Below are 27,379 nucleotides of genomic sequence, written 5' to 3'. Positions count from 1 at the left end.
AAAGTACAATGAAAGATAGGTTTGACTTCCTGGGGTGGAGTATAGAATGGCTTGAAGTCTATAAATCAAGTAGAGAGAAGGGAAAGAAATATGAGTTACTGACCATCTTGATAGCTGAATAAATGTGTTGGGGAAAGGGCGTTGTTCTCATTTCAGCAGAAGCACACATTTATCATATCTATTCTGTCCAGTGGCAAACAAATAGAACACACAGAAACAGCATCAGATCAATGATGTTAGCTCGAACTGCACAGAGTGTGCACGCTTGTATGTATCAGTGTTCATATCATTAAACCAAAAACGATCAAGTTTAAAGGAAGGAAGGAAGGAAGAAAAACTCACATGCTGAACCACAGCATCAAATTCCAGAATATGTAAGACATGTATATATTTTGCCTTACCTACACATTAACTGAAAAATCGTAATCGTTTCATACATGGTCTCAAAGCTATAAATGTTGAGAGGTCAATTAAATCGACCCTTGTACTTCACTGGTACTTGGTTTATTAATTCTAGTGCCAAGTGAAACTCCAGAGAGAAACTCGACTTGGTAGAAATAACAGCCAGATCTTATCCAAATCCCTGCTATCTTAAAAAAAAGGAAGAACACACTGAATAATGTAGTCCTAGAAACACCTGGACTACATCTTATTTTCAGGCATTTCTATGTCTGAAAATACGATGGGAGGGTCATGGCTGAAACACCTTTAACCAAAGGTCTGCTAGATCGTAGGTGAGCTGGGTTTAAAACAACAATCTTGGATAGGTATAAGGCAACATCACGATGTTAGTGTCATTTGATTGAACAAAGAATATTTTATATTTTATCATTTCATCACTATACATACGTACAACTGTACTTTCGATTCACTGGTCTTTAAGCAACATCTTTGCTGTTTGCGTAGCTAAAATTACAAGTTTATTGGGTCAAGTTAGATTTATTGATTCTCTGAATAACTTAACCTATTGATTTTTTTTTTTTTTTTTTTTAATGTAAAAGTATATATGTAATATGCAGAATGCTCGGAAAAAGCCACCGTGCAGTTGTATGCATATATACATATATATATATATATATATATATATATATATATATCAATACACAACACACACACATACATACATACACATACACGGGTTCTGTGGCTACAGTAGATAAGCGTGAAGTAAACATTGTGGAGATTAATTACATGTAGATGACAGGCAGAAACGAAAGTGGAAAAAGAGGAATTGTTTTGGTGAAAAGCGAAACAGTTACATGTGGTACGAAATTAAGATAGCGTTCGCAGGCCTACCATGCTGTCTGGTTAAAAATTTCACTATTTGTGCCTTGGGTACTTTTCGCAGGATTTACTATTTCGCAAGTATTCAAACTAAACGCTTCCTGGTTCCCCTTTCCGCGTCCTTCCTTCAAACATTGGCCGGCAGGTATTCGAGCTGGGCATCCCAACAGTTTGGCAGGGTTTGATCTTTTCTTCATGTGACCAAACTTATTAAAATAAAAATCAATCGCGGTGATAATTGGAATATTAGAAATATTTAATCCAGAAGAAAACTTCATAAAGTAATTCTTAAATTATTGACTAATGCTATAAACCAACAAACAAGTATTTGAACAACATCCTACCGAAATCGGTAAGATTATGATGGAATATTCAATTTATAATAGTACAAAGCAGTAATATCAGTAAAAGACTGGGCGATCTTTCGGTACCTGTTTTTGCAAGCAAAGTAAATATTTAAAAATTAATTATAATCTTAGATACAGGACTTCGTCAAGTATTGTTGATAAAGTAAAATATTGACTTACTTCATTCAATGTGTTTGCGCCGTTGTTGAAGCTAAACAACCGGTCTCTTGTCACAAAATGTCCTTATTGAAATTTTATTCCTACTGAGTTTTAATCTTGTAAAATTAACTATATTCTCCTCATAGAAATATGAACTTTACCAATCCATTAATCAATTAAGATATTTAACTTTACAAACAAGGTAAGTGTAATAGAAATCAAGAATTATCCTCTAGCATTTCTGAATGATATAGATTCACAATCTGAAAGAATATTCCGGAATGTTATTCTTCGAATTGAGTGTTACTTACTTCGTAATCAAGACAATCTTACTTAAATGACGTTGATTAATAGTATTTAATGGTCCATTTTAATGCTTTTTTTGAAATTTCTGTATTAAATACAAATCTAGTAAGTAATCTGAAAATCTTATATCATCCAAAGCTCTATTTGGTTAAGCGAGGGCAACTGTTTCACCCTTTCACCGTTTTGCACTAATGTATATCTCACTTCGATCTCTGCGACCCGCAAGATATATATTTATATACACACGGTAAAATTATCACTGCTGGAGAGAAGTAAGTAACAAGATATCACTTACATTGCTTAACTTTATTTCTTCTATACTAGACATTATCAATCATTTGTTTTTATTCTTTGATCTGTCCATTTGCAGCTGGAAAATGTTATTACTTCAGTGATTTCATCTTGGCTTTTTTTTTCCATGTATTAAAAAAAAAACTGTTTTATTATCAATCAATAAACATTTACTTCCTATCCTTTATCTCTTTCTGATTGCTTTCTGTTAAAATACATCTAATTCTACTAAAATATTTTTTAGAGATAACTATCTTCCTATTTTCAGTATATTATAAATTCAACAGATTGCATTAGCTTTCATCTCTGTGTTGTGAGTTTATTCATTGGTTGTGTGACCTCGCACCCTAATATTTTACTTAATTTGTCGTTGAATAAAACTGTAATTATGTAGGTTTTGTTTATATCTAAAACATAATTATCATACAGTAGATTGTGAACATTTGTGCGGTTCATCACTGTATTTTTCGTTTGCTTTGTCGTTTTTTATATTTTATCTACAACGGTCACCTTGGTAGAATTCGACGAGTTGTTCTAGTCCCCATTAGGTAACCTATTTTCATTTCATTTAATAGTTTCTACATTATTAAAATCCTCTTCATAATTAATCCACTTAGTGTTTCCATCTTTAGATTTATTTCCTCAAAAACGTTATTAAATTATGTACTATAATATTGTTTCATTCAATGCCTCATTTAATTCGCAATTCATTTTCTTCCATATCCATTTATTTTCTCTTTCAATTATTTTTCACCATTTAAATATAAATTATATTCTGGCTCGCCTATATTCTTTTATTATAAGTCGATTTATGTTGATTAACTATCATACTCCGTTACGAAAGGAGTAAGTATTGTGAAGACACGATATATATATATATTTTTCTATTAAATGGGAAGCGAAGGAAAACTTTACTCATTCAGTAAAGGGAAGGATTTTACATTACACTCATTATTGATTTCTTCCTGTATAATAAATAGCTATATAATTCTGTTAGCTACCTCCAAGAAATAACCGAATCTTCACGCCGGATATAGAAATACGCTTTCACTTTTAGCCTTGATTCCTCCCATATATACCACTGGACCGATAAAATATGATAAAAGTTTTTATTTCATACATACAGTTGAAGCAAACGGAGCCACATATCAAACATTTACTAATCCTCAGCAGTGTTTATTAATGGGTTGTTTTCTCTTTAGACGTCATGGTATTACTTGAGGGTCAACATTTCCTCCAGAAATGACAATGAAAAGAAGTAGGTGTGACCGGAAATCGAAACCGCTACGTAAAATCTATTTGAAAGCAGGTTACATTTATCCGAAGACGCTCGCTTACTCCATTCTAAACATGTTGTTTGCGAACCAACGAATAAACTTCTGCTTTAAATAACTTCTAAATATCACCTAATCACGCCCTCTGTTCTTACAAAAAAGGTGAACACGTAGATGATGTAGTCCTAGATGTACTATATCTGAATTAATGTCTGGATGTCAGGGCTGGAATGTCTTAGATCAAACCCAATTGAATAGATCTATGATGAAATGCATTCTAGCAGTGATCATCCCTTTCTTATATACCTCAGCTATATAGTATCCAGTATGCTCCTGTTTATTAGAAATCGTAGGGTGTGATTTGGGGGAAATTTGGTTGCTATTTTTTTTTACCAGTAATGCGATCAGAGAAAGCTCCCTCGAAAGCTCGATTCTATGTAACATGATACCATTATTCTGTGAAATTTGCGATTGAAAGGTCATAGTGACAATAAGTATCCTAGCGCTTCCTTCGCTGAAACTGTTGATAGCAGCAATAAAGCTATTTGGTTAACACCATATCCCTATTTGGAGTTTCTCTTATCAATGATATCTACAATATTATTTATCTGTTTACCTCAGTATTTAATCTGCAGTTGGGAGATTTCCCAATCGTCTTTTCGCTGTGTAAACTTTTTGTTTTTTATTTCGATTTTCGTCTCTTTACACCACCAAGTGAATGCAAAAGAGCTTTCCCTCTGTCTCTTGATTTTCTAAAAAAAAATTATTGTCAAATCTTTCAAAAATCACATCGTTCTGATTCAAATAACAAAAGACATATTGGATAACGTTGTCCTGGATGTACAAAATCGATGGGATGGTAATGGTTGGAATGCCTTTTATCATAGACCTTCACAGTCAGGGCTGACCGAGAGTTAAATACAAAAAAGATTACCTTACATGCTATATATAACAACCATATCTCCCTCAATTTCGCCATACCATTTTCAAAAAACGAAGGATTCATTCGACAGTGTATTAATGTGACGGGATGGTCATCTTTGGAAAACCTTTGATCATAAGCTTCCTCAGAGTTGATCTGGGGCTAAACAAATTTTTTTTTTTGTTTATGTAGATTATGCTCTCAAGTTGATCGGTTAACTCTAAAAGACAACATAAACAACTCTAGACATATAAGTATTTTAATGTTTCCTGCATTAAATGTGTTAGCACTTAACTATTGACGTTTAAAAGTAATTTTTTCTTTTTTGAATATTTGAATGCTTCTACACTAACAAGAATTCATTCTTGTGCATTTACTTATTGCCCCTCTCAACACTACATAAGCATATGCAGTAAAGTAAGTGTAATAAAACTGAAACATGTCTAAAATTATCTCCCCATACTTGCTGAACGCGTACAGTAATAATAAGCAATGACTAATATTGTTTTTCTTTGCTGTATAATTTATTCCAGTTAGCATTTTGATGCTCTCTGCATGAAACATAGGTAACTTAATGTCTTCAAGACAGATTTTGAAGAGTTTGTTGGTATTTTTCTGCCCAAAATTTAAGTGGGTTTATGAGGAAGTTATTTTCATTTTTGAGAACAAGAGGGCCTCATCATATACTCAAGGGATTTTATTTGGCTTTCTGTGTCCTGAAGCACTGCACCCAGCATATGGTGGCATATTGACAGAGTTGTTAGGGCATTAGATAACAATGTTTCATATATTTGTTCCAACTCTGTGCAATCTGAGTCCACCTTTTGCCTTTTCAATCTTTTGGGGGTCATAAAGTAAATATCCAGTCCATGGTGGTTGATTGGCGGGATTGATAGAATGTTGAACAGGATGCCTCATGGACTCTGTTCCAATGCTGTACATTATAAGATCAAATCTTGCAAGCTGTTACCAGATGGGGTTATAAAATAAAATGTGATACTTTTAGGAGTTGTGACTGACGGATAATACCAGCAAATGGAAACCATGTAAGCATAGCTTCCTTGGTTCAATGTGAAGATTGTCTGCAAACAGTATTCAATGTGTACATTCGTTTTTATTGACATTGAGGGGTCTTGTCTTGTAAATTATTTGGTCACTTCACTGCTGTTGGTGCCATATAAAAAAGACACCAAGCACACACTGTAAAGGGATTGGTGTTAGGAAGGGCATCCAGCTGTAGCCCCTATACCAAAGCGGACTGGAGCTTGTCAAACTGTCCAACCCTTGCCAGCATGGAAAGCAAATGTTAAATGTTGATGATAATGAATAGGGTGTGATAAGAAGAACATTTAGCTGCTATCTCTAGTGGGTCGAGTAGTCACATGGAGGCACCCTGATTGGCTTGTTGAGATTTAATTGTGTTAATATGTTTGTTGAGAAATGACTTCACCCGTGAATAGAAAACCAGTCTATTATTGATGGTAGCATTTTCAAAAAAGATTCAATAACTATTATTTAGAGCTAAATAAAACTGATTCATATAGTTATATTATATTTCTTGTTCTGAGAATAAAAAAAAACATAAATGAACAAGAAAACAAACATCATAAGCTGATAGTCTAGTTACTAGACTATATCAGCCATATTACTAAACGCTAGTATATTATCCACATGACTTTTTTATTATTTTTTTTTTTTTGGTTTCTTACTTCAAGATAAGTCTTGTTATTTAGGTGACCTAATTAATAGGTACAAGTATAGCTGTGTAGTTAAGATGTTTGCTTTGCAACTACGTAGTTTTGGGTTCAATTTCACTGCACTGCATTTTGTGCAAATGTCGTCTACCATGGCCCCGTGGTCAAGCAAAGCATTGTTAGTGAAATTTAGTCAATGGAAACTGAATGGAAGTCCTGCAGAGGGAGAATTCCTGTTCTTGTATTGTACACTTAATCCTTCACCTCGTTTAAGACCAACACCTGGTCCTTGGGGCTGTTAGCAGATTCCACCCTGTTACAAGCATACTGTCTGTATATAAGTTTCTTCTACTAATCACTGACCCCTGAAAAGGACTAACTTCTGTCAAAGCCATTAAAAAGAAAAAAGTTTCTATCTTGAACCAGTATTTTTTTTTTTAAGTCTGAGAGTTTTAATCCCCTTGTACTTCCTTCCAGGTCTTCTCTTCAGAACAAAGGTTTTCTAGATATGAAAATCTTGGCACTTTTTCAGGCATATTGTATCAAATGGACCCTTTCTTTAAATTGTTGAGTGTCATTTGAGGTAGATTTGTCTGCTTTTTCTAGTTGTTCAAAAGACTACCTAAAGATTCAGAATTTAGTGTGCCTGGCGAAAAATGAATATTGTGACAAAGATGACAACAAAAATAAAGAAAGAAAGAAAGAATTAACACTGGCAGAAAAGATAAGATTAATAGATGAACCATTCCGAATGAAACAGAAGAAAAAGTCAATTTTAGAAACCTATCACCCATGCAACAAGAAAGATGTTTCTGATGACAGTGGAAGGTTATAAATAAAAGTAAAATGTTGTTGTTGTTGTTTATCTGGAGGCTGGTCCAAATTGAGCAGAAATATTCTGAAAGAGATTTCAGTTATGACTATTCACTATTCTTGACTATATTATCAGAAGTGTCTGTTTTTAAATCATCAAGAGTCTGGTTTGTAGGGAATTTGTTTGATATTTCTGGTAGGTCAAGAAACTTTGTTATTTCTCTAATACTTCAGGAAAACTGCAAATATCTCAATTTCTCATTTTCACTTATGAGGATCTCTGGTTTTGTATTTGAGTAAGGAACAGTCACACAGGAAAAATGAAGGTGCACTCTTGCAACTTGAACTAATCCATGGAGTCTCTGTGTGGTTGCTTGCCCTGCTAGAAATAGTGACCAAATCACCTTCATATTACACACTATTATTTTAGAGGAAAAAAAAAAACTTAAGGACAGTTGTATGTCGCTGTTTCTAGAGCTCATTCACTTCTTGATGTAAAGATAAAAATGATAATTCTCAAGATAGAAAAAGTGATAAGTGTTTAACAAAGAATACAGTTTTCAAAGACATTTTTTCCTTAGACTGCAGTTTGAGTCCTAACTTTGTAGATTTAACACCACTTGAAATTTAAATGCTTCCGAAAAATAGAAGTTCAAAAGAAATTCTGTATTTCATAGTTTTCTATAAAACACCAATAATCGTATCATTTTCAAAATACTATGAAATTTGTATGAGTGCTGCTTGTTTAAATTCATTTTAGTACAAGTAAATCTCAGGTGGTTTCATATTAACTGACTTCTTGTTGTTATTTAATATTCTGTATACATTTTGGCATATTTCTGATATTTGTACTGTTCTTATGTTTTCTAGAATATTCTTTAGTTCATCATGCCCTCAACACCCACTGAAGTTCCTGAAGCTCATGTGCCAAACAGTGCCAGTAACAGTCTGGAGCAAGCAAATGTAAATGAACATGAGAACAGTGGTTTCCAAATAGATAAGAAGGAAAAACATTTATCATTAAACAAAGACATTTGGAATGGAGACACTTCTGACAAATCTAATGATTCAGGAGGATTTCAAGCAGAAGCTAGTAGTGCTCACTTAAATTATACTAGTAATGCTACTATAGTAATGGGTAATGGTGCACAAGAACTTACAGCTGTACTGGAACCTTCGGAAATGTTAATCAGAGCTCCAGACAGTGTACAGAATTCTCTTAAATTAGCTAGTGAAGATGCAAAGACTGAGCAACCAGTACTGACATTAAACAAACCAGAAGCAGAATTAGAAGTAAGAGAACAACTGCAGAGTAAGGACATTGAAAGGGAAGCAAAATCTTTGCAAACTGCTACATCTGATCAAGCTGAAAAGTGCTCACAAGAAGTTACATTTGATCAAGCTGAAAAGTGCTTACAGGAAGCTACATCTGATCAAGGTGAAATAAATGTTTCACAAGCAAAAGGGCTTTCAGATGAAACTGCTAAAGATAGACTGTCCCTAAATGAGGACGAAATTTTGAACAAAAGTGAAAATATTGATCCGCTTACACAAGTTGTGGGTGGAAATATTAATGATTCGAAAGCTGATAAAAAAGATATTTCAGAGACTGCTGAAGAAAATGTTTCAAATGAGCCAATGGATATTTTAGGCAATGGATTGCTTACGAAATCGGTAAGGAATTGTTTACTTGGAACTCTGAGTCCATTCATTGTTTGTTATCTTTTTATGATGCCTTTTTTTTATATTTTAATGCAAGGTCAAGTTAAAAATGAAATTACAGACGTAGAATTATGATGATGGTGATAATGATGTGTGTGTATATATATATATATATATATAACAGGCTTCTTTCAGTTTCCATCTACCAGATCCACCCAGAAGGCATTGGTTGGCCCGGGGCTGTTGTAGTAGATACTTGCCTAAGATGCCGTGCAGTGAGATTGAACCTGGAACCTTTGCCTATATATTTATATATTTCCATCTTAGTTAAGGATAAATATTCAGTTTGTGCAATTAAAGATTTACTTATAACAGGGGCTCAAGGGAAGGGCGTAGTTAATTATATCGACCTCAGAACTTGCCTGGTACTTATTTTCTGTGACCTACAGTTTTGAAGAGCGAACTCAAGTGCAACAGTACTTTTAAATAATCAGAATACATGGGTGTGTTATGAAATTTAGCCTGCTTGATAACTAATTTTGTCATCATTACATTGGTTTCTTTGCATTTTACATTTTCTGCTCTAGTTATAAACAGATATGCCATTCAGACATGTTACATACAAAATTTACTCGAGTACCATGTGATCTTGAATACAATGCAGTTAGCATTAATATAGTTTATCCTCTTGTATTATGCAGTCCTCTAAATACAGCCATGGTTATTTATATTTTTTAAGAAACCAACATGTCATTGCAAATTTTAAAACACATGAAAAAACTGGCACTCTGTCATGTACAATGACGAGTGTTCCAGTTGATCTGATCTATGAAACAGTCTGCTCATGAAATTAATGTGTAAGTGGCTGAACACTCCACAGATACGCGTTAAGAGTACTCTTAACATTGTTCTCAGGGAGATTCGATGTGACACAGATTGTGATAAGGTTGGCTCTTTGAATTACTGGTACAACTGATTTTTGCCAGTTGAGTGGACTGGAGCAACATGAAATAAAGTGACTTGCTTAAGGGCATAAAGCACTCCCAGGAATTGAGTTCATGACCTGAGGATCATGTGCTGAATACCCTAACCCAGGGGCCTGGCCAACTCAAGTTACATTGCAGGCCACTTTAATCACAGAAAGTTTTTTGAGGGCTGCTTGTATACTTTATGCACTAATTCCCATGCTATTATTACAATAATGAACGAATGATCGTTGATTCAACATGAAATATTATCGTTGCGAAAACAGTGGTATCTTTCTTTTCTACTTTTCATTACGATATAAAATTTTTGAAATGTTTGTTTAAATGAACCCATTCCAAGGAAGTATCAAGCAAGCCGCAAGATCAAAGTCTGCAGGTCTCAGGTTGGCCAGCCCTGCCTTGAGCACTAAGCCGCCCACCTTTACAAAGAAAAAACAAAACAACACATAAAGCACAAACATTAAAACTGGCTTAGTTCCTGCTTTTGTTCTGTAACTTTTGCTTAAAAGCTATTAAGTAAAGACTGTAGCACAGGTCAAAAAAAAAAAGACTGATAGAATAAGTACCAGGCTTGAAAAAATAGGTACTAGGGTCAATGCATCCATCTAAAAATTCTTCATGGCAGTGCCCCAGCATGGCCGCTGTCTACTGATTGAAGCAAGTAAGAGATGGATTGGGTACATTTTATGCCATGTTTTTTTCTCTTTATGTTTGTAAAAGACAGAATGGTCATGGCTGGAACATGCTTTTTGATTATAGATCCCTCCTGTCAGGGTTGACCTGGAACTAAACAAAACATTTTTTGAGCACCCAACCAGAAAAAAAAAAATCATTTTGCTTGTAAATTTATGATACATGAAAGATAAATGTTTCTTTTTATTGCATTTGTTTTTTAAAAAGTGTTCTTTTTTTTAATTTTAAAAATATTTTTCCTTTAATTTAGATTGTTAAAAAAGGAGACGGAGTATTAACCCGACCTTTACAGGGTCAAAAGGTTACTTTAAAAACAGAAGGTTTGCTACCTGATGGAACAGTAATTGACAAAAATGAAAGTATTTCATTTATATTAGGTGACGGTGATGTGATCTCAGGTAATTTGGATTCTTTTCTCAATTTTATTTTCATAAATATAAATTACAAATCATTGTCATCATCATCATCATCATTTAACATCTGTTTTCCTGCTACCATGGGTTGGATGGTTTGACAGGATCCAGCAAGCTGTAGGGCTGCACCAGGCTCCAGTTGTTTGCTTTGGTATGGCTTCTACAGCTGGATGCCCTTCCTAACGCTAACCACTTTATAGCATGTACTGGGTGCTTTTTATGTGGCACCAGCACTGGTGCTTTTTTACATGGGCCCCCAATTCCAGCAGGGTCACCAAGTAACTTGTGAGACAAAGACCTTTCAGCTGGGAGAAGGAGTGAAACCACAGGAAGTGGCTTTGTGCCAGGTGATATGTATATATATGTGTGTATGGATGTATAATGAATATGTATTTATGTATTGCTTGCCATAGAATGGAAAAAATGCTTCACTTCTGATGTTATTTGATTCAAGAAATGTTTGCATTATTTACATTATTTACAATTGACGGATATTTGTCCTCATCTTGTTTGTTGTTAACACAACGTTTCGGCTGATATACCCTCCAGCCTTCATCAGGTGTCTTGTGGAAATTTTAAACCCGGGTTCTCATTCCTAAGGTATTTTTCGGTGTTGTTATTGTTATTATTATTATTATTCAGGTCACTGCCTGGAATCGAACTTGGAATCTTAGGCTTAGTAGCCTGCACTCTTAACCCCAAAATTCCGAGTGACCTGAATAATAATAACATCGAAAAATACCTTAGGAATGAGAAACCAGGTTCGAAATTTCCCCAAGATACCTGATGAAGGCTGGAGGGTATATCAGCCGAAACGTTGTGTTAACAACAAACAAGATGAAGACAAATATCCGTCAATTATAAATAATGTTTGTTTTTTTTTTCTTTTTTAAAATTTCTGTTGTTTAAACGCTGTATTTTAGGTTGGGATATTGCTGTTGCCTTGATGGAATTAAATGAAGTTGCTGAATTAAAATGTGATGCTAAATATGCTTATGGAAGCCAAGGCAGGTAAGTTTAACATAAATTGGTTGAGGTATTATTTTGTAACTCATCGATTCAGCAGTGTGGCACTTTAACCACCATAACTAGGGCTGAGTAATTTCAGTTCTAGACCTCTGATCTGAAATTTATGCTTGAGATAGCTTCCAAATCTCCTTCAGACCTCATTGTATTGTCTTAAAAATAGCACAACAGAATAGGTTTCTTGCTGTTGAGGAACCATATTGTAACTCATATTATAGAAGAGTGAGTGGGAGTAACTGGGGGTGGGGCTGGAAAGAGAGTTAAAATAGTGATGAAGCATTGGTAGACCCTGAAGGTACAAGATGGTCACTAGAGGTGAGTGGGGGCAGAACAAGAAGAAGTTAAGGTAAGTAGGGTTTGCAGGAGTATATGGGGAGAGTGAGGGATGGTTGGAGATGGGAAATATTTGAAGGGGAAAATATAATGAAGAACAAGAGTTGAGGAGTGGTTGATGATAAATATATGGTTTGATTTATAACATTGATGAAAGACATTAAAAGAAGTACTGTGGTTTGGTACATCTTTCAAAGAAGAAGTATGCTGAGAATTATATTAAATGGTAGAAACTATTAATCTAAAGGGAGTTTGTTAAGACTAAATTAAGGAAACGGTTACTTTGTAATCCAAGAAATAAATGTCTCCCAGATCTTCAAGGAGTCATAAGAGGCAGTATGTTAATTGAATGAGAAATAAATCCCATTTGCCTTGAATTGAATGTTGGTTTATCTTAAGTAATATCAGGTTCTTAGTCTGAACAGCTGTGATAAGATAAGGTACAGCGTGTTTAATGTACTGTCTTAGTAACACAACAAATTACTTTCTATAGACTTGAATTCACAAAGCTGTTATCTGATAGTCCAATACTTGATCCATTGGTATAGTTACTATATCATCTTTACTCTATCTACACAGTAGTCTACAATAGAATCATCATCATCATCATCATCATCATCATCATCATCATCGTATGTAAATGATGGAGGAACTGAGGATTCATTTTTTTGTTGTGTATTTTCCGATTTGTATTACCAACTGTCTTTTGTGATATATTTTAGATTTCCTGATGTACCAAGTAATACAGCCATTGTTTACACCCTGGAACTACTCGACAAAGAACCAGGACCAAATTACAGTTTCATACCACTAGATGAAAGGCTTCTCCATGCGTGAGTATGGCACTGGTGCCATTTGATTCTTAGTTTTTCAGCTACCCCCTACATCAAAATATGGCCCTCCCAAGTTCTCCTGTCCCATGCAATCTTGCTGACAGTTTCCAGTTCTTTTCCTTGTTGCCTGTTTAGAAAATTACTGAGATGATTCTTGGTCGTACTGGTTCCCAGGAAACTGAGGTCTCTTTGCATCCTTGGACAGCATGAATACTCACAAGAGTATTGTGTTGAAGCCCATTGTGTGTGAATGTGTGAGTGTGTCTGCCTTTGAAAAAAGGTGGTGTCTGTTTATACTGTGTCATTCCTACATTATTTATATAGTTTTTTTTTATTGTTTTTATTCTTCCTTTTTTTAATTTTCATCTTTTTCATTTTATAGATCTGTCAAAAAAGAACGAGGAAATTATTTATTCGCTCGAAATGATTTTCACGGCGCTATCAACTCTTATATAAAGTAAGTATACTTGTTTCTTTTCTTTTTCAATAGTAATAGTAGTAGTAGTAGTTCTTTCTAATTTTGGTACAAGGCCAGCAATTTTGAGGGGAGGAAGCAACCCTGGAAAAATGTAAAGCAAAGTTGACCTCTGCAGAATTTGAATGACAAAGAGTTGGAAAAAATACCACTGAACCTCTTGACTTGAGCTCTAATGATTCTGCCGGTTGCCAACATTTCTTCACCACATCCATTTTTCCATGCTTACATAGGTTGGATGGATCTACTCCAGCACAGTTTTTTGCCATTTGTTTTAGGTTATTTGTCATCTGTTTTGTGAGATCTGTCATCCAGGGATCAGCTTTCACTATTTCTGCCTCTACCTTCTTTGGCCTTTCTCTTCTACGAGTTTCTTCCACTCGGATCCCTTGGCATTTCTCTTCACAACCGTCTTCTTTCATATGTATCACATGTCCGTACCAGTGCAGTCTCCTCTTTCACAAACCACATCTGATTTCTCTTATACACAGAAATCAGATGTGGTGTGTAAGAGAGGAGCTCATTCCTGCTCTGTTATTCATTCACACTTACATTACGCATCCTGCAGAGCATGTTCACCTTGTTTCTTTTCAGCCTTTGTACATATTCATTTAATCCTTTTGTTACCATATTCCTGCTGAGATGCTCTGTGTTTCTTTCAATTAATTTTAAATATAACAAAGAATTTAGTAAAATAACTTGGTTATCATTAAGCCAGTGTTAGGAACATAAGTTGCGACTAAGGTTTGGTGGAAGATTTTTATTCAAAACTTATGAAAACAAGACATTTGTACTACAGAGCCAGAGGCGGTTTCTGGCGGGTTGGAATCAGAAGGGTTAAGGCATGTACAGAGAGAAGAAAGTTTCTTCTCTTCTGCAAATTTTCTCCGTATGGAGCAAAAGCCATCAACAACTTTTCTCTACTGTTCTTGATGTTGGACTATTTTCTGCTTCTCTCCAGTTGGCTCCTTGTTTTTTTGCCCCTCTTCCAACTCCCTCGTGGGGTCATATGTTTCTCTGAAAGATGAATTGTCATCAATGCTTCTGTAACTGTTTTTTCTAGTAGGGATGTTGGTCCTGTGTTAACCCATTTTTACTTCTGGGAAGTGTCGATCCATATTAGTTTAGCATCTATCCTTTGACCTGTCCAGCATGGGAGGTCCTTACAAGGGGCTTGTACTCCCCTGGCAGAGCTCTCAGGGTCATTGAGGTATATAACCCACCACATGGAAATAAGGACCAGACCTTATGATGGTCCTACATCAATTGGTGATCAGTTTTTTAATGTCCAGTCCCTCACCGCAGTCACTTTTTACCTTTCATACTTCTTAATGTTATTCTTGCTTGGATATTACGCACACAAGGCTGTGTGTGAATGATGTAACAACACCAAACAAGCATTTAATAATAACTTTTATTTTACCACATAAGTAATATTAAGGTTAGTCGTGAATTATAAAGTTCCACAAGTGAGCACAATTGAAGGAATAATTCAGTAGTGTTCATAAATAGTTGATTACTAAAACTTTGTACTGAAGTTTGTTTAGTCTGAAGAAAATATATACAGTAGATTCGTATCGGTCAAGTATATCGATATAGCCAAGTTGAACAGAAAGTCATTAAAATGACTATTATAAACGGCAAGAGTGTGTGTCGAGCTGGACTTCAGGTTACTAAGCACTCCGAAAGATGGTGCTAAAAACAAGCCTTTATACAATAACCCTTGTATCGAGATGTTCCAGAAGGATCTAGAAGAACCTGTCGCTGCTGATTGGTCAATTCGACCTTTCATGTGAACAAGGTTGTTTCATGCTGTGACTTAAGCTTCATAATTTAACGATTCAGTTCCGGGTTTTGCTACATTTTATATTCAACAGATGATACTTAACTCATCCCTCTCTCTCTCTCTCTCTCTCTCTCTCTCCTGCTTCTTCAAATGTTTCCTCATTCAGTGTCCACCACACCTCCCTACTCTACAGCAGCAACATATTTCTTATACATGTATTATTGTTGTCTCTGAAACAGGGCCATTAGTATTATTGATCAAGAGGATAATTCTGATATAACGGGGAAATCAAACCAGATTCCTGGGGAAAAAATTAAATGTTTTAACAACTTGGCAGCTGCTCAAATAAAGGTAAATATGACTTCTTTAGTATTTCCAACATTTGTTCTATTTATATCTGTCTTGTTACTGTTGTTATGGTTACGTTTTTGATGCTGCTATCATCTGCTTTGTCATCTCAGTGTTGATATGGTCGGTTTTTTTTTATGTTACTATGATCATATTTGTATCCCTTTAAGCAGACAAACCCAACCTATCAGGTTTCCATTTTATTTTGAGAAGAAAGAAAAAGTCGATTTCTTCAAGAAAATATAAAATATAGGAAATATACATCCGTACATATATGCATCCATACACACATATATACATATATAGAAATACAAATACACATGTATAGAAATACAAATACACATGTATAGAAATACAAATACACATGTATTGGCTTCGAATTTTGCCACAAGGCCGGCCAAATACAGAGGAGAGCTAAGTCAATAACATCAACTTCAGTGTTCTTTACCCTATATATATCAAAATGACTTTGAAAGGCAAAAAGTTCCATGTGAAATGCAGCAGGTTTTGGCAAGATTGTGATGATGTTTGAATGATTAGACTACAGGTTTACACTCTATACTATGTCAACTTGTATGCTGGAAAATACCGTATTTGTCTCGGGGTCTATTTTATCTTTTCCTCCTTTAATAAACATCAAAACGTCTCTCTTTTGTTTTTGTAGATTGAAAGATACAGTGAAGCTATCAAATCTTGTGAAGAAGTGTTGAAACATGACATAAATAATGTCAAAGCCCTGTTCAGAATGGGAAGAGTAAGTATACAATAGGAATGACGACTTTATTTTATTTCGGTTATTTGTTCCAGTTATTGGACTGTGGCCATGCTGGAGCACTGCCTTGAAGTTTTTAGTTGAGCAAATCGACCCCAGTACTTATTATTTTTTTAAAGTCTGGCACTTGCTATATCAGTCTTATTTACTGGGCAGCTAAGTTACAAGGACATTAACAAACAAACACTGGTTGTGAAGTGGTAGATACACAAATATAAACGCAAAGGCAGATGCATACACACACACACACACACGTACACACACATGCTTGACAGGCTTCCGCACAGTCTCTGTCTACTGAATCCACTCACAAGGTATTGGTCAACTTGAGGCTGCAGTAGAAGACACTTGCCCAAGGTGCAACACAGTGGGACTGAACCCAAAACTACATGGTTGTAAAGTGACTTTCTTAACCACATGGCCATGTAGTTTAAATTCCTTTTAATTCATTTCTATTTGCTAAAACCTCTCTTACGCTCAAGTAGGTTGGGTTTGACTGTTTTACAAACTTAGATGTATGTATTTTGGACTTTTCTTTTTTCATTTGATGTCCTTCCTGCTAATAACCACTCAAGCATGAAAAATTTGTTTTTTTAATCAAGGGAGTTGAGTAATCTAGCAGTGCACAAGATAATGATGACCTCATAACCTTAACAATCAGTAATCTAACTTGTACTTACTACATTTCAGATTAACAAAATGTCAGTGATTAAGCTGTTTAAAATGAAGTCAAAGCACAGCATCTATTATGCTTTTTTGTCTTCATTCATCTAAGTAGCACAGTGTCCATAATCCCATTTACTTTTAGTGCCAATAATGTTAAGTTTGAATTATTGCAGACTCTTATATTGGGAGAATATAGATTTGGCAAATAAAAAAATTTTTTTAAATTACTTAGTTATAGTTAATTCTTTTGATACTAACCTTCTCAAGATTGTCTCTGGTTCTGTGATACAAACTCCTTGTTTAAAATTGGTCTAACTGAAAACTTTTTGTCGAAATTTCATGTTAGCTTTATGTTCCAAACACCTGCTTAATACTAAGAAAGTTATTTTACTAAATTCATCATCATCATCATCATCATCATCATCGTTTAACGTCTGCCTTCCATGCTAGCATGGGTAATTTGAAAGCTTAGTATGCTATCCTACGACATTTTGTATTGCTAGTCTGTGGTATTATCGCACTCAGACTTAGAATCCAGAATAGTGTTGTTTCTTGTTGACCAGTTTGACTGTGATTTCTTGGCAATGCTTAATTGTCGTTCTTTTTTCTAGGCTTACGCTGCACAAGGTGAAACAAAAGAGGCTATTGCACAGATGAAGAAAGCACTCAAATTAGAACCAGAAACAAAGGTGAGGGGTTTTTTTTCCCCATAATTAAGTTTGTGTTAGCTATTGAATGCTCTCTGAATAAAATAAGTAAACTAGGAATAATTAAATTGTTTAGAGTTAAAAAACAAAACAAAAAAACATGTTGGTTGTAGGTTAATATTGTTTCAAGAGTCTCTACAAATATGGGAGTTAACTCCAAACCTGTTTTGGTCTTATTGTCATCATCCATAGCAAAAAACATGTCATTGTCAACATACTTCCTGAAATAGTGATGAATCACTGAGTAAATGTACAAAAATGTACATTAGTGAGCTTTGAAAAACTAGATTAACTTTAGCTATCATTTCCTAGAAATTTTACATTATTTTCATCCTTCTTACCAGAGGAATTTCAGTGACTATGTGGAGAAGGTGCTGATCCATTCATAGTATTTTCTGCCTCAGTTATCTGCAAATGGCAGAAGATAGAGAATGCCGTGAACTACTAAACTACCAAACTATTGGAATCTGAATGCTAAAGGGTTAAATCTATTGTCCCAGAACTGGCAGAGTCCATTTGAGAGATTTCTGCTCATTTTTTGATGACCTGGTTACATTTTCCAGAGCTTGTGTTGACTTTAGGCTATGGTAGGAAACATTTGTCCAAGGTGTTGCTCAATGGGATTGATCATGGGACCAAGTGATTGCAATCTACTATAATAATACTCTTGTGTTTTTCTCCGTCACAACATATGAATGAGGAAGGAAGAGGTGATGGCAAACTTAGTAGTGGGAGCATTTCAACTCTGTATGTGTATGTAAAAGGGAGGTATGTGAGTGTTTGTGTATGTGTGTACAATGGAAGTGGGATGGTGAATATTCAATGCTGAAAAGAGAAATCAAACAGTGTTTCAACTCTGTGTGAGTAAATGTGTGTATGTGTGTGCATATACAAGGGAAGTATGTGAATGTATGCGTGAACCAGTGTTCTTTCAGTAACAAGTGATGATCAATGTCACATCTCAAAAGACAACCACTAGATAACATTGACAAGTGTATTAATTTGATTTACCATCCATATTTATATATAAAATACTACAATTAGCTGCCGTTTTTGATGGCACGGGGCCAGCTAGTGTTTATAATAAAAACTAAGGATGTTACTTCTACTGCAATGTTATTGTAAACTTTGTTTCAATTTTATAACCTCTTCCCTTTGAAAAATATAAACCTGACAAAATCCCATTTCTTCTTTCCTTCTAAACCAAAGGATTTGAACATGACAAAAAGAAAAAAAAGAGTATGTTAACCTTTTTGTTGCCAAATTTCTGTTGAAATATTCTGCTTTTGTTTCAATTGGTTCTGAAAATAATTAAGAATTTAACGAAATAACATTGTCATTATTTAATTAGTTTGGTGGAAGGTTTTAATTAAGATTACTTTAAAACTGGAAGATTTTCTCATAGAACAGGAGTGGTCAGGTAGGTTGATATCAAAAGGGTTAATTAATTTTTCATTGACTTTGAGTAATTACGAAGAGATTCATTAACCCAGCATAGGCACCATATTTCTTATGAAATATTCTGCCTCTGTTTCAATTGCAAGAATAAACCAGAATTTCAGAGGAATTTAGAAAAATAATTTTTTTATTCATTAAGAAGTTTTGTATCCCACAATCAGAGACGGTTTCATGTATCGAAATGGTTAAATAAGAAAAATTGGAAATACAAAGGTTGTATACTTTTAGGAAATATCCATCCGAGAGTTATCTTCGACAGTATACAGGGTTGGCCAAAAGTCACCTGACAGTAAATCAACATTCCATAAATACTTAATATTCAATTTTATTTATTTATTCCAATTATAAATGTTTAATAATTAAATCCTGTGAGTTAAAATCACTGTATTTTTTTTTTCAACATTTATCTATTTATTAGTGAAGTCTCACATAAAATAATTTTTTGTTTTAATCTTAGAATTTATTGTGCTTTTTCTATATGTGATAGTGGATTTTCATCAATGAGTTCTTGAAACTTGGTTATTTTCCCTAAAACTATATATTTTATATATATATATATATATATATATATATATATATATATATATATATATATATATAGTCATAAATGACAGAAATAGTTTGATGAAATTTTATTTTTACAATAAGAAAATTCAGATATCGCAACAAATTGTTTTGTAACTTAAGAACTTGTAAATAATTCATAAATTCATATCGTTATATTTAATAATAAATAAATTATTCACATGCTTGCTTTAAGGTAAAATGCAAAAATGCTTTCAAAATAATGCAGGATTTAAGCTACGTCCTCAGGTGAAGGAAAGTCTTTCAATTTCTGTCTTCCAAATCACAAGCCTTTGGTTGGCTGAGGTTATAATAGAAGACACTTGCCCAAGGTGCCACGCCATGGAACTGAACCAAGACCTTGTGGATGGAAAGCAGGTTTCTTGACCACATGGCTCTGCCTGTTCTTGTGAGGGCATGACATCTCACTTCTTACCATTCAAATTTGAATATAGATCTCAGATCTCACTTCCCTCATTCACAGATTGTTTAATGCAGTTCTTTCATCACTGTTTCTTCTTCTCCCCCCACACACACAAACCCCACCCCCTGCCTCAGTTATACCCATACTTATCATTAAAATTCTCTCCTGCATCAATACTAATGTAACCCTATCGGAGATGGTCACACACATGATGAAAAGTTGCTGACGTTTAAAAATGGTGATGCATAACAAAGCTGTTTATTGGTATGAGTAACTGAACAGAAAATTGATGCTGACAATGATGACAATCATCATTATCATTGTAATGTCTGTTTTTGGAGATTTTTTACTTGACACACATGAATGAAAATCTAAACTTGTGTCATATTTGCTTTAAAAAAATCATTTAAAATGGTCAAGGCACCTCTGTAATTCTTGTACAACCTTTCATTGTCATTCTATTATTGTTTCTTGATATTTCATTTTTAAAATTTTTTTTCACACTACTTGTTATTATCCATGCATAACAATATGTCCAGCTAAGTTAAGTGAACCTTTCTCTTGCCTCAATCATACACCATTCATCTGTTTTTTGTTTCTGCCTCATAAAATGCCTGTAATTTAATTTAAGCTAATTTTCATAATCATAATTTTCGATACCCCTCGCTTGCTTTAATTTTAACAATCTTTCCCCCCTGATTTCTACACACCCCCTATCTTTCCTTATTTTGCAGTGATTTCTCCTGCCTCTAGTATAGCTGTCCTTGAATTTTTGTATTGGCTGCCATTTCCGGCAGTCAAGTCTCCCTGTCCCCTGTCCTTCTTGCATCTCTGTCTTGGCTGTTTTTTCTGGTGGTCAAGTCATCCTCTTCCTGTTGCTGACTTATATAAACCCTTTCATCCATATATAAGCTATAACTGAGGAATTTAAGACTGTCTGCCCTTGGGAGCTCCTCTATGCCTATGACCGGGTTCTTATTGCTAAATCACTACCAGAACTAGAGAAGATGTAGTGTGCAAGAGAGAAGACTGTGCTGGTATGGCCATGTAATGTGTATGAAAGAAGACAGTTGCATCAAGAGGTGCCAATCTCTAATTGTAGAGGGAACATGTGGAAGGGGTAGACTCAGAAAGATGTGGGACAAAGTGATGAGAAAAGATCTACACATGTTAAGATTCACAGAGGGGATTACAGGGGACCGAGATTCCTGGCAGTTTGCTGTGCTTAAAAAGACACATCAAGCTAAGTAAAAGCATGGTTGCCCTTGCATACAGGCTCATCTCCTGCGACTCCCTTCCAGCTGAGCATCCCTAATCTTGCAGGCTCATTGGTGCTGGTGCCACATGAAACAAAGCACCCATGCTAGTACTGGATTAGAGCACCAAGTACACTCTGTAGAGTGGTTGGCATTAGGAAGAGCATCCAACCATAGAAACCAATGCCATACCATGCCAAAACAGACATGGAGCCTGAACAGCCCTTCAGCTGGTCAACTCCTGTCAAACCGTCCAACCCATGCCAGCATGGAAAACAGACGTTAAATGATGATGATGATGATGATGACGATTCTCAAATTTTGTCTTTGTCATTCTCTTGCTGTCTTTCTCTCTAGCTAGGAATTTACTTGTAGGTTATAAGATTGCTGTTATGTAACGTCTTGGGTTTCATTTCAGATTATTCATCAGGAATTATCGAAACTTACCAAAAAGTTATCGAAAGAGACACAGTCTGAGCGCAATATGTGTAAGAAAATGTTCCGAACTGATAAACCCCCTTCTAAACCCTCATCAGATTATTCGGTAAATTTCTACATTTTATTTTTATTCCCAAACCCCTTGACTTACCTGTATTTCATTATCTCATTTTCAATTCCATTATTTTTATAAATTTGTTTTGCAAAATTCCTGATGTGAAATCATGTGTTGATACAGACATTGTTATATTTTGAGAGGGTAATCTTTTCTTTTTTTTTTTCTTGCCAAATAAACACACAAGCTGTATATTCATTCTTCACTCATTTATTATTGTTCTTATTCTCCATTGTCTGGAAATCTTTTGTCACACATCTGTGACCTCTTCAGCAACTCTTCCATCCCATGTGTATCCTCCTGGTTAGTTTAGTTCATTCTGTCTTTTTAGAAAGACAGAATGGACTAAGCAGAACAGGAGGATACACATGGGATGGAAGAGTCACTGAAGAGGTCACAGATGTGTGATGAAATATTTCCAGACAATGGACACAAGATAAAATAAGAACAATAATAAATAAGTGAAGAACGAATATATAGAGTGTGTGTGTGTGTGTGTTTATTTGGCAAGAAAAAAAATGACCGTCCCAAAATTTAACAATCCAATTATTATATATCATTATTGTCATTGTCATCATTTTACACCTACTTTTCGTGCTAATATGGGTTGGATGAAGTCTCTTCTTATTCAGAGTTACTGCCCACCTAAACAGTTTGCAGAGACCACATCATGCTCACTTGTTCCAATTTTTGGCGATGCCCTTCCTAACACCAACCACTTTACAGAGTGTACTGGGTCCATTTTAGTATGACACCAACATCAAAGAGGTGGTCATGTCCTTGACTAAAGGGTCCTCTCAACCCTGCAGTAAATCCATTTATTTAAGTCTGTGTGACTGGAAAGGAATGAAGAGAGAGCAAGGAGGTGCGAAGGTGATAGAAGAGAGGTGGTGGTGACAATGCTCAGGGTGAGTGATAGAAGAGAGACAGTAATGGCAGTCACATGCTTGCTTCTGAGAGAGAGTGGGGAACGGAGAAGGAGGGAGAGATTGAGTGATGAATGGTGATCGAGATGGGCTATGGATGTCACCCACAAATGAATAAAAAGAGGAGTTATGGCTGGTGACACAAAAGGGGTAACACTCTGGTATATTGTTTATAAACAGATTTAGTGCTACCCCTTCATACATAAGTGTTTCTGGTGGTAGAGTGTGCACGGGTCCAAGACCTCACTCAAGGACTCAATGCAGTGACCCTATCCAGGATCTGAACCCCTGATCTGACAATCATGTGCCAAACACCCTAACCACAAAACCATTGCACCTTCAAAATGTGGAGATGTAAATATTTCAAATCTAAAGATGAGGTCAATAGTCTGAAAATTATAATCTTATTTGTAATGTCTTATTACAATCATTTGAATATTTTGTATTCAATTTATGTTTTTCTTTTCGTTTTGTCTTTTCAGTCTTGGAAATGGTCGATCATTGCTGGCAGTTTGGTTGTGGTATTACTTTCTTTAGGCGTTGCCTACTTCCGTTAACCAGCGATCATCTCCTAACTGCCACAATTCTCATGGGACCACTGAAAATTGATTTCAAATATAGAGCATTTAATATTTACAACTGAAAACTTAAAACAAAAAAAAAAAACCTATGCATTCTTATTGCAAAGCAAACAAACAAACAAAAAAAATAATAATCTATAAAAATCTTCTCTTGCTCCTCTTGTCTTTAAACTTTGACCTTTGACCGTGATCAGCACAATTTTTCTTTGTTGAAATTTTTTTTTAGGTGAAAGCGGAATCTTACTTTCATGATTCTTGTAGCAAGCACTATCATGTTTTCATAAAGTCTTTGTATTCATTTTGAAAGCTAAAATATCTTCTCAGGAACTTTGAAATTCTTTTGTTTTGTTTCTGTTCTGTTACCTTTTTGTTTTCTCTTTGCTTTATTTGCCTTTTTTTTTTTTTCATTTAATTTTTACATATTTTTCAAAAACCCTTTTTTTTTTTTTTTTTTAATCTTATAATCACAGTAACTTAAATTCAGCAGAAAAAAAAATGAGAAAAGAAAACTCAGAAATTTCTTGATATTTTTTTCTTTCTAAATAAATTGAGCTTATTGAGGTTAGGCAGAAGTGAGGGGGTGCCAGCTTCTAAATAGCACCTAGTTGTGTGTTTGTGTATTAATGTTTGGTTGGTTTCCTTTTGAGTGGAAGAAATTGCAACTGATGATTGTTGTTGTTGTTATATGGCTCCAAGTCAAAGTTCTTCAGAGCTACAACCATGCCCTCTTTTCAGAAATATGTAACATGTTGAAAACTTCATTATCCAATGTGTCCTTCCCTCCTTCAAGACAACAAGGTGTAATTTGAGGGAAATTTGGCAGCTATTTTGAGCAGATTGTGGGACTACATAGAGACCTCAATTATTGGCTCCAGCCAACAAGGGTGCCTGACTGACAGTTGTTGACTAAGCAGTTGTGATACATTGTCAGATGAAGTTCTATGCAAGTTGAAACAATGTATAAACTACCAAGAACTATATCAAGTCCTGTCACATTGATCCATTTAACATCATTTTTCTTTCTTTTTAACGCTAATGAATATATGGCTTTTTGGTTAAGAAGGCCCACTTAGCAAACACTTGGTTTTGGATTTGATCTCACTGCATAGCACCTTGGGCAAGTATCTTCTACCATAGCCTCAGATTCATCAATGCATTGTGACTGATATTTGGTAAACAGAGCCTGTATGGAAATCTATTATGTGTGTGTGTGTGTTTTCGCGGTCTTCACACTGATAGAATTTGAGTAGCAGTGATGTTTATATCCTCCATAAACAAAATGTCCTGCTCAGCATTTTCGCATGTGAAAACCACTGGAATAAATTATCTTACTTGAAAAACAAGTATTATTGACAGGAAGGACATTCAGCAATAGAATACTGTCTCAATAAGTTTTGTCCAAACCATGCTGGCCTGGAAAAAGCAGATACAAAAATTGTGATGATCATCATGATGAGTGTGTGTGTGTTTTAAGATTTGGAAATTTTGTTTAATTTTTATTTAAAAACTAATCATTTAAGACTAAACAAAGAACAAATATTTAAACAAAATATGAACGATAGATATAATAGTTACATGAGAAGAAAACTCCAATGTGAGGTATTTTAAATCTTGTTAAAATAGACTTTAAAATTTCCATTAATAAATTATTGAACTGTTTAAAATATATATATTGTATGATAATTATGCATTGATGTTATACATGTGATCAAAAAAAAAAATACCCTCTCCTTCTGTTATCCTTTCTAGGTCATTTAACACTTACACCATCTCTAAAGGCAACCACTTTGTTGAAGTAATGGATTAACTTGCAACTTGCATGTTAGTCCAGTCACCTCCTCTGAAGATATGAAACAAAGTGAAAAAAACAAAGGTGGGAGAAGATGAGATAAATATTGTTCATTGGCAACTTTATTCAAGAGGCAGCTGATACATGAATGCTCATCCTGCTAAAATTCACAAATCACATCCTATTGTCTTAAATTAAGGTTATATTCAACAATGTAATTCCTGATATACAAACAAAGCGTTTATCATGAATAGAATACTTTTTACCATAGTTTTGTTCAATTATTACTGATATGGGAATGCACAAGAACAACAAAGTTTATTTTGAGCCAATGTCATATGACCAGTTAGATATAGCTGCCAAATTTCACTCGGATTATAATCTACTATCTTTTATTTGGAAACAGTACACTGGAAAATGTAGTTCCAAATACACAAACAGATACCTGCAGCCACACACATGTGCGTGTGTGTGCAAAGAATACATATATCCGTATTGTATTATTCCCAACTGAAGACCACTTGGAGGGCAGCGATTCTGATATGCCATGTACTAGCAACTATTAATATACTATACATCTTGTAGTTACTAACGACTGGGCTGTTGCTGTTAAGTCTGGTTTGGTGTGTATATATATATATATATATATATATAACTAACCTGTCTTGTTTCAGTTCAGCTCTGATTAAGTTAATACTTTGATCAAAGTCCAACCATAACCTGCCTACCAAACATCAGGGGCTTTATTGTACAGTGTGCCATTTTTTAAGACAGTAGAGTTAGATTTGTAGATAGTATGGCTGCTATTTCTTGCAGGTCAAACAACCCATATAGAGGCTCCTTGTAGCCTTGTCCATCTTGTTTTCATTGTCCTCAACAAAATAGTCATTAAAATCCATGATGCCTATTCTTAAGTTGTTAAGGGGATGGTTGGAAAGTTGTTGCCGCTATACTCGTTTAGCCCAGGTGAGCTCTGAGAGTGCAGACTTAATGATCAAAGGAGTATCTGTCATGATCATCTAGTCTTTATTTCAAGGCAGAATGACATATATCTAGGGCCATGTTATTCAATGTGTCCTTCCATTTTTTAAGACAGTAGAGTATGATCTGAAGATTTGACTGCTATTTGCAGCACATTAGTCAATTATATATATATGTAGTCCCTTGTTGGCTCGACATCTGAGATGGTTGAATAATTAACTTAGAAGATTATCCTGTTTCATTAGCTCATGAAGTGTCAAGATAGAGAAGGCTGCTTAATGCTGGGTCGTGTATTTAGTTTTGTAATTCACAAATCTGACTTTTTAAGTCACTGTTGCCAACTTTTTCATTCCACTTAGTCAAATAATTACCTTTGATAAATTTAAAATAGATTCCTTTATTATGATGCCTTGCATTGCAAAACTGGCCATGTGCCTTGTCTCAAAAATATACTCTTATAAGGCAAACCAATAAGGAAGTTCTCTAAACCAGTGGGTGTCAAACGTATGGCTCATGGGCCAGATCTAGTTTGCAATTTAGTCTGTCTCTGAAATTTTTTTTCTTCAAATATTCTGTAAAATATCACTACTATGCATTTAGATTCAGAGCCTGACTAGAGTTTTGATTAACACTAATTCTAATTAGTCAAATGAGTGCATCTTAGAGAATCTTTTGTTATCTCAACCAATAAAAAAGCTTATGAATCATATAGTAAAAGATGTGACTTTCTTCATTAGTTTGACTATAAATACTGAGCCAAACAGAAGTATTTTCTTTTTCAAATTTACGCACATTTGTCCAAATGGATTCTGGTCATATGAGTGACATTGAAATAGTACATGCTTTCTGTCCATCATTGGTCTTCTCAAGAACTGTATGCATTCATTTGGAAAATTTCTATCTCATTCTCACTACAAGGACTCTTAACAGAACTACACACACACACACATATATATAAGTGGATGAGTTTTTCCCACACATCTCTGCACACAAACTTTACGCTAACATCTCATGTTCTTTCCTTTCTATGTTGTTAATAAAGTTGTTATAATATTTA

At 34.8% G+C, this 27,379-nt stretch overlaps 2 protein-coding genes across 9 annotated transcripts in view; one reads left to right on the top strand and one right to left on the bottom strand.

Annotated features, from left to right (window-relative positions):
- Positions 1-4,144, bottom strand: part of LOC106870800 (U11/U12 small nuclear ribonucleoprotein 35 kDa protein) — a 32,672-nt gene extending 28,528 nt beyond the window's left edge. The window contains exon 1 of one of the 3 annotated variants that reach the window (XM_014917017.2): positions 3,512-4,144. The gene's annotated coding sequence lies outside the window, so the exon portion shown is untranslated. Of the gene's footprint in view, positions 1-1,296; positions 1,410-1,811; positions 1,907-3,511 lie in introns of those variants that run through there. The other 2 variants (XM_014917016.2, XM_014917015.2) reach the window with 2 other exon arrangements.
- Positions 225-27,379, top strand: LOC106870798 (peptidyl-prolyl cis-trans isomerase FKBP8). Of its 6 annotated transcripts, none has more exons than XM_014917011.2 (12): positions 225-374; positions 7,961-8,764; positions 10,682-10,829; positions 11,768-11,855; positions 12,926-13,036; positions 13,419-13,493; positions 15,537-15,648; positions 16,310-16,399; positions 17,695-17,772; positions 19,000-19,029; positions 21,911-22,036; positions 23,454-27,379. In XM_014917011.2, exons 2-12 carry the CDS (start codon positions 7,979-7,981, stop codon positions 23,526-23,528), a joined length of 1,719 nt encoding a protein of 572 aa, XP_014772497.1. In that variant the 5' UTR covers positions 225-374; positions 7,961-7,978; the 3' UTR covers positions 23,529-27,379. The 6 variants fall into 6 exon arrangements, with proteins under 6 accessions (XP_014772497.1, XP_014772496.1, XP_014772495.1 ...); XM_014917010.2 differs by lacking the exon at positions 225-374 and adding an exon at positions 1,487-1,636; XM_014917009.2 differs by lacking the exon at positions 225-374 and adding an exon at positions 1,859-1,992.

Source organism: Octopus bimaculoides, chromosome 15, assembly GCF_001194135.2.
Source record: "Octopus bimaculoides isolate UCB-OBI-ISO-001 chromosome 15, ASM119413v2, whole genome shotgun sequence".
NCBI classification, from domain to species: Eukaryota; Metazoa; Mollusca; class Cephalopoda; order Octopoda; family Octopodidae; genus Octopus; species Octopus bimaculoides.
This window is presented reverse-complemented; position numbering and strand designations above follow the sequence as displayed.

Excerpts from the sequence above, each read along its gene's own strand:
- LOC106870798 (XM_014917011.2), top strand. The coding sequence starts at position 7,979 with ATGCCCTCAACACCCACTGAAGTTCCTGAAGCTCATGTGCCAAACAGT. Across the intron at positions 8,765-10,681 it reads ATGGATTGCTTACGAAATCG|ATTGTTAAAAAAGGAGACGG; the intron begins GTAAGGAATTGT and ends CCTTTAATTTAG. Across the intron at positions 13,494-15,536 it reads GCTATCAACTCTTATATAAA|GGCCATTAGTATTATTGATC; the intron begins GTAAGTATACTT and ends TCTCTGAAACAG.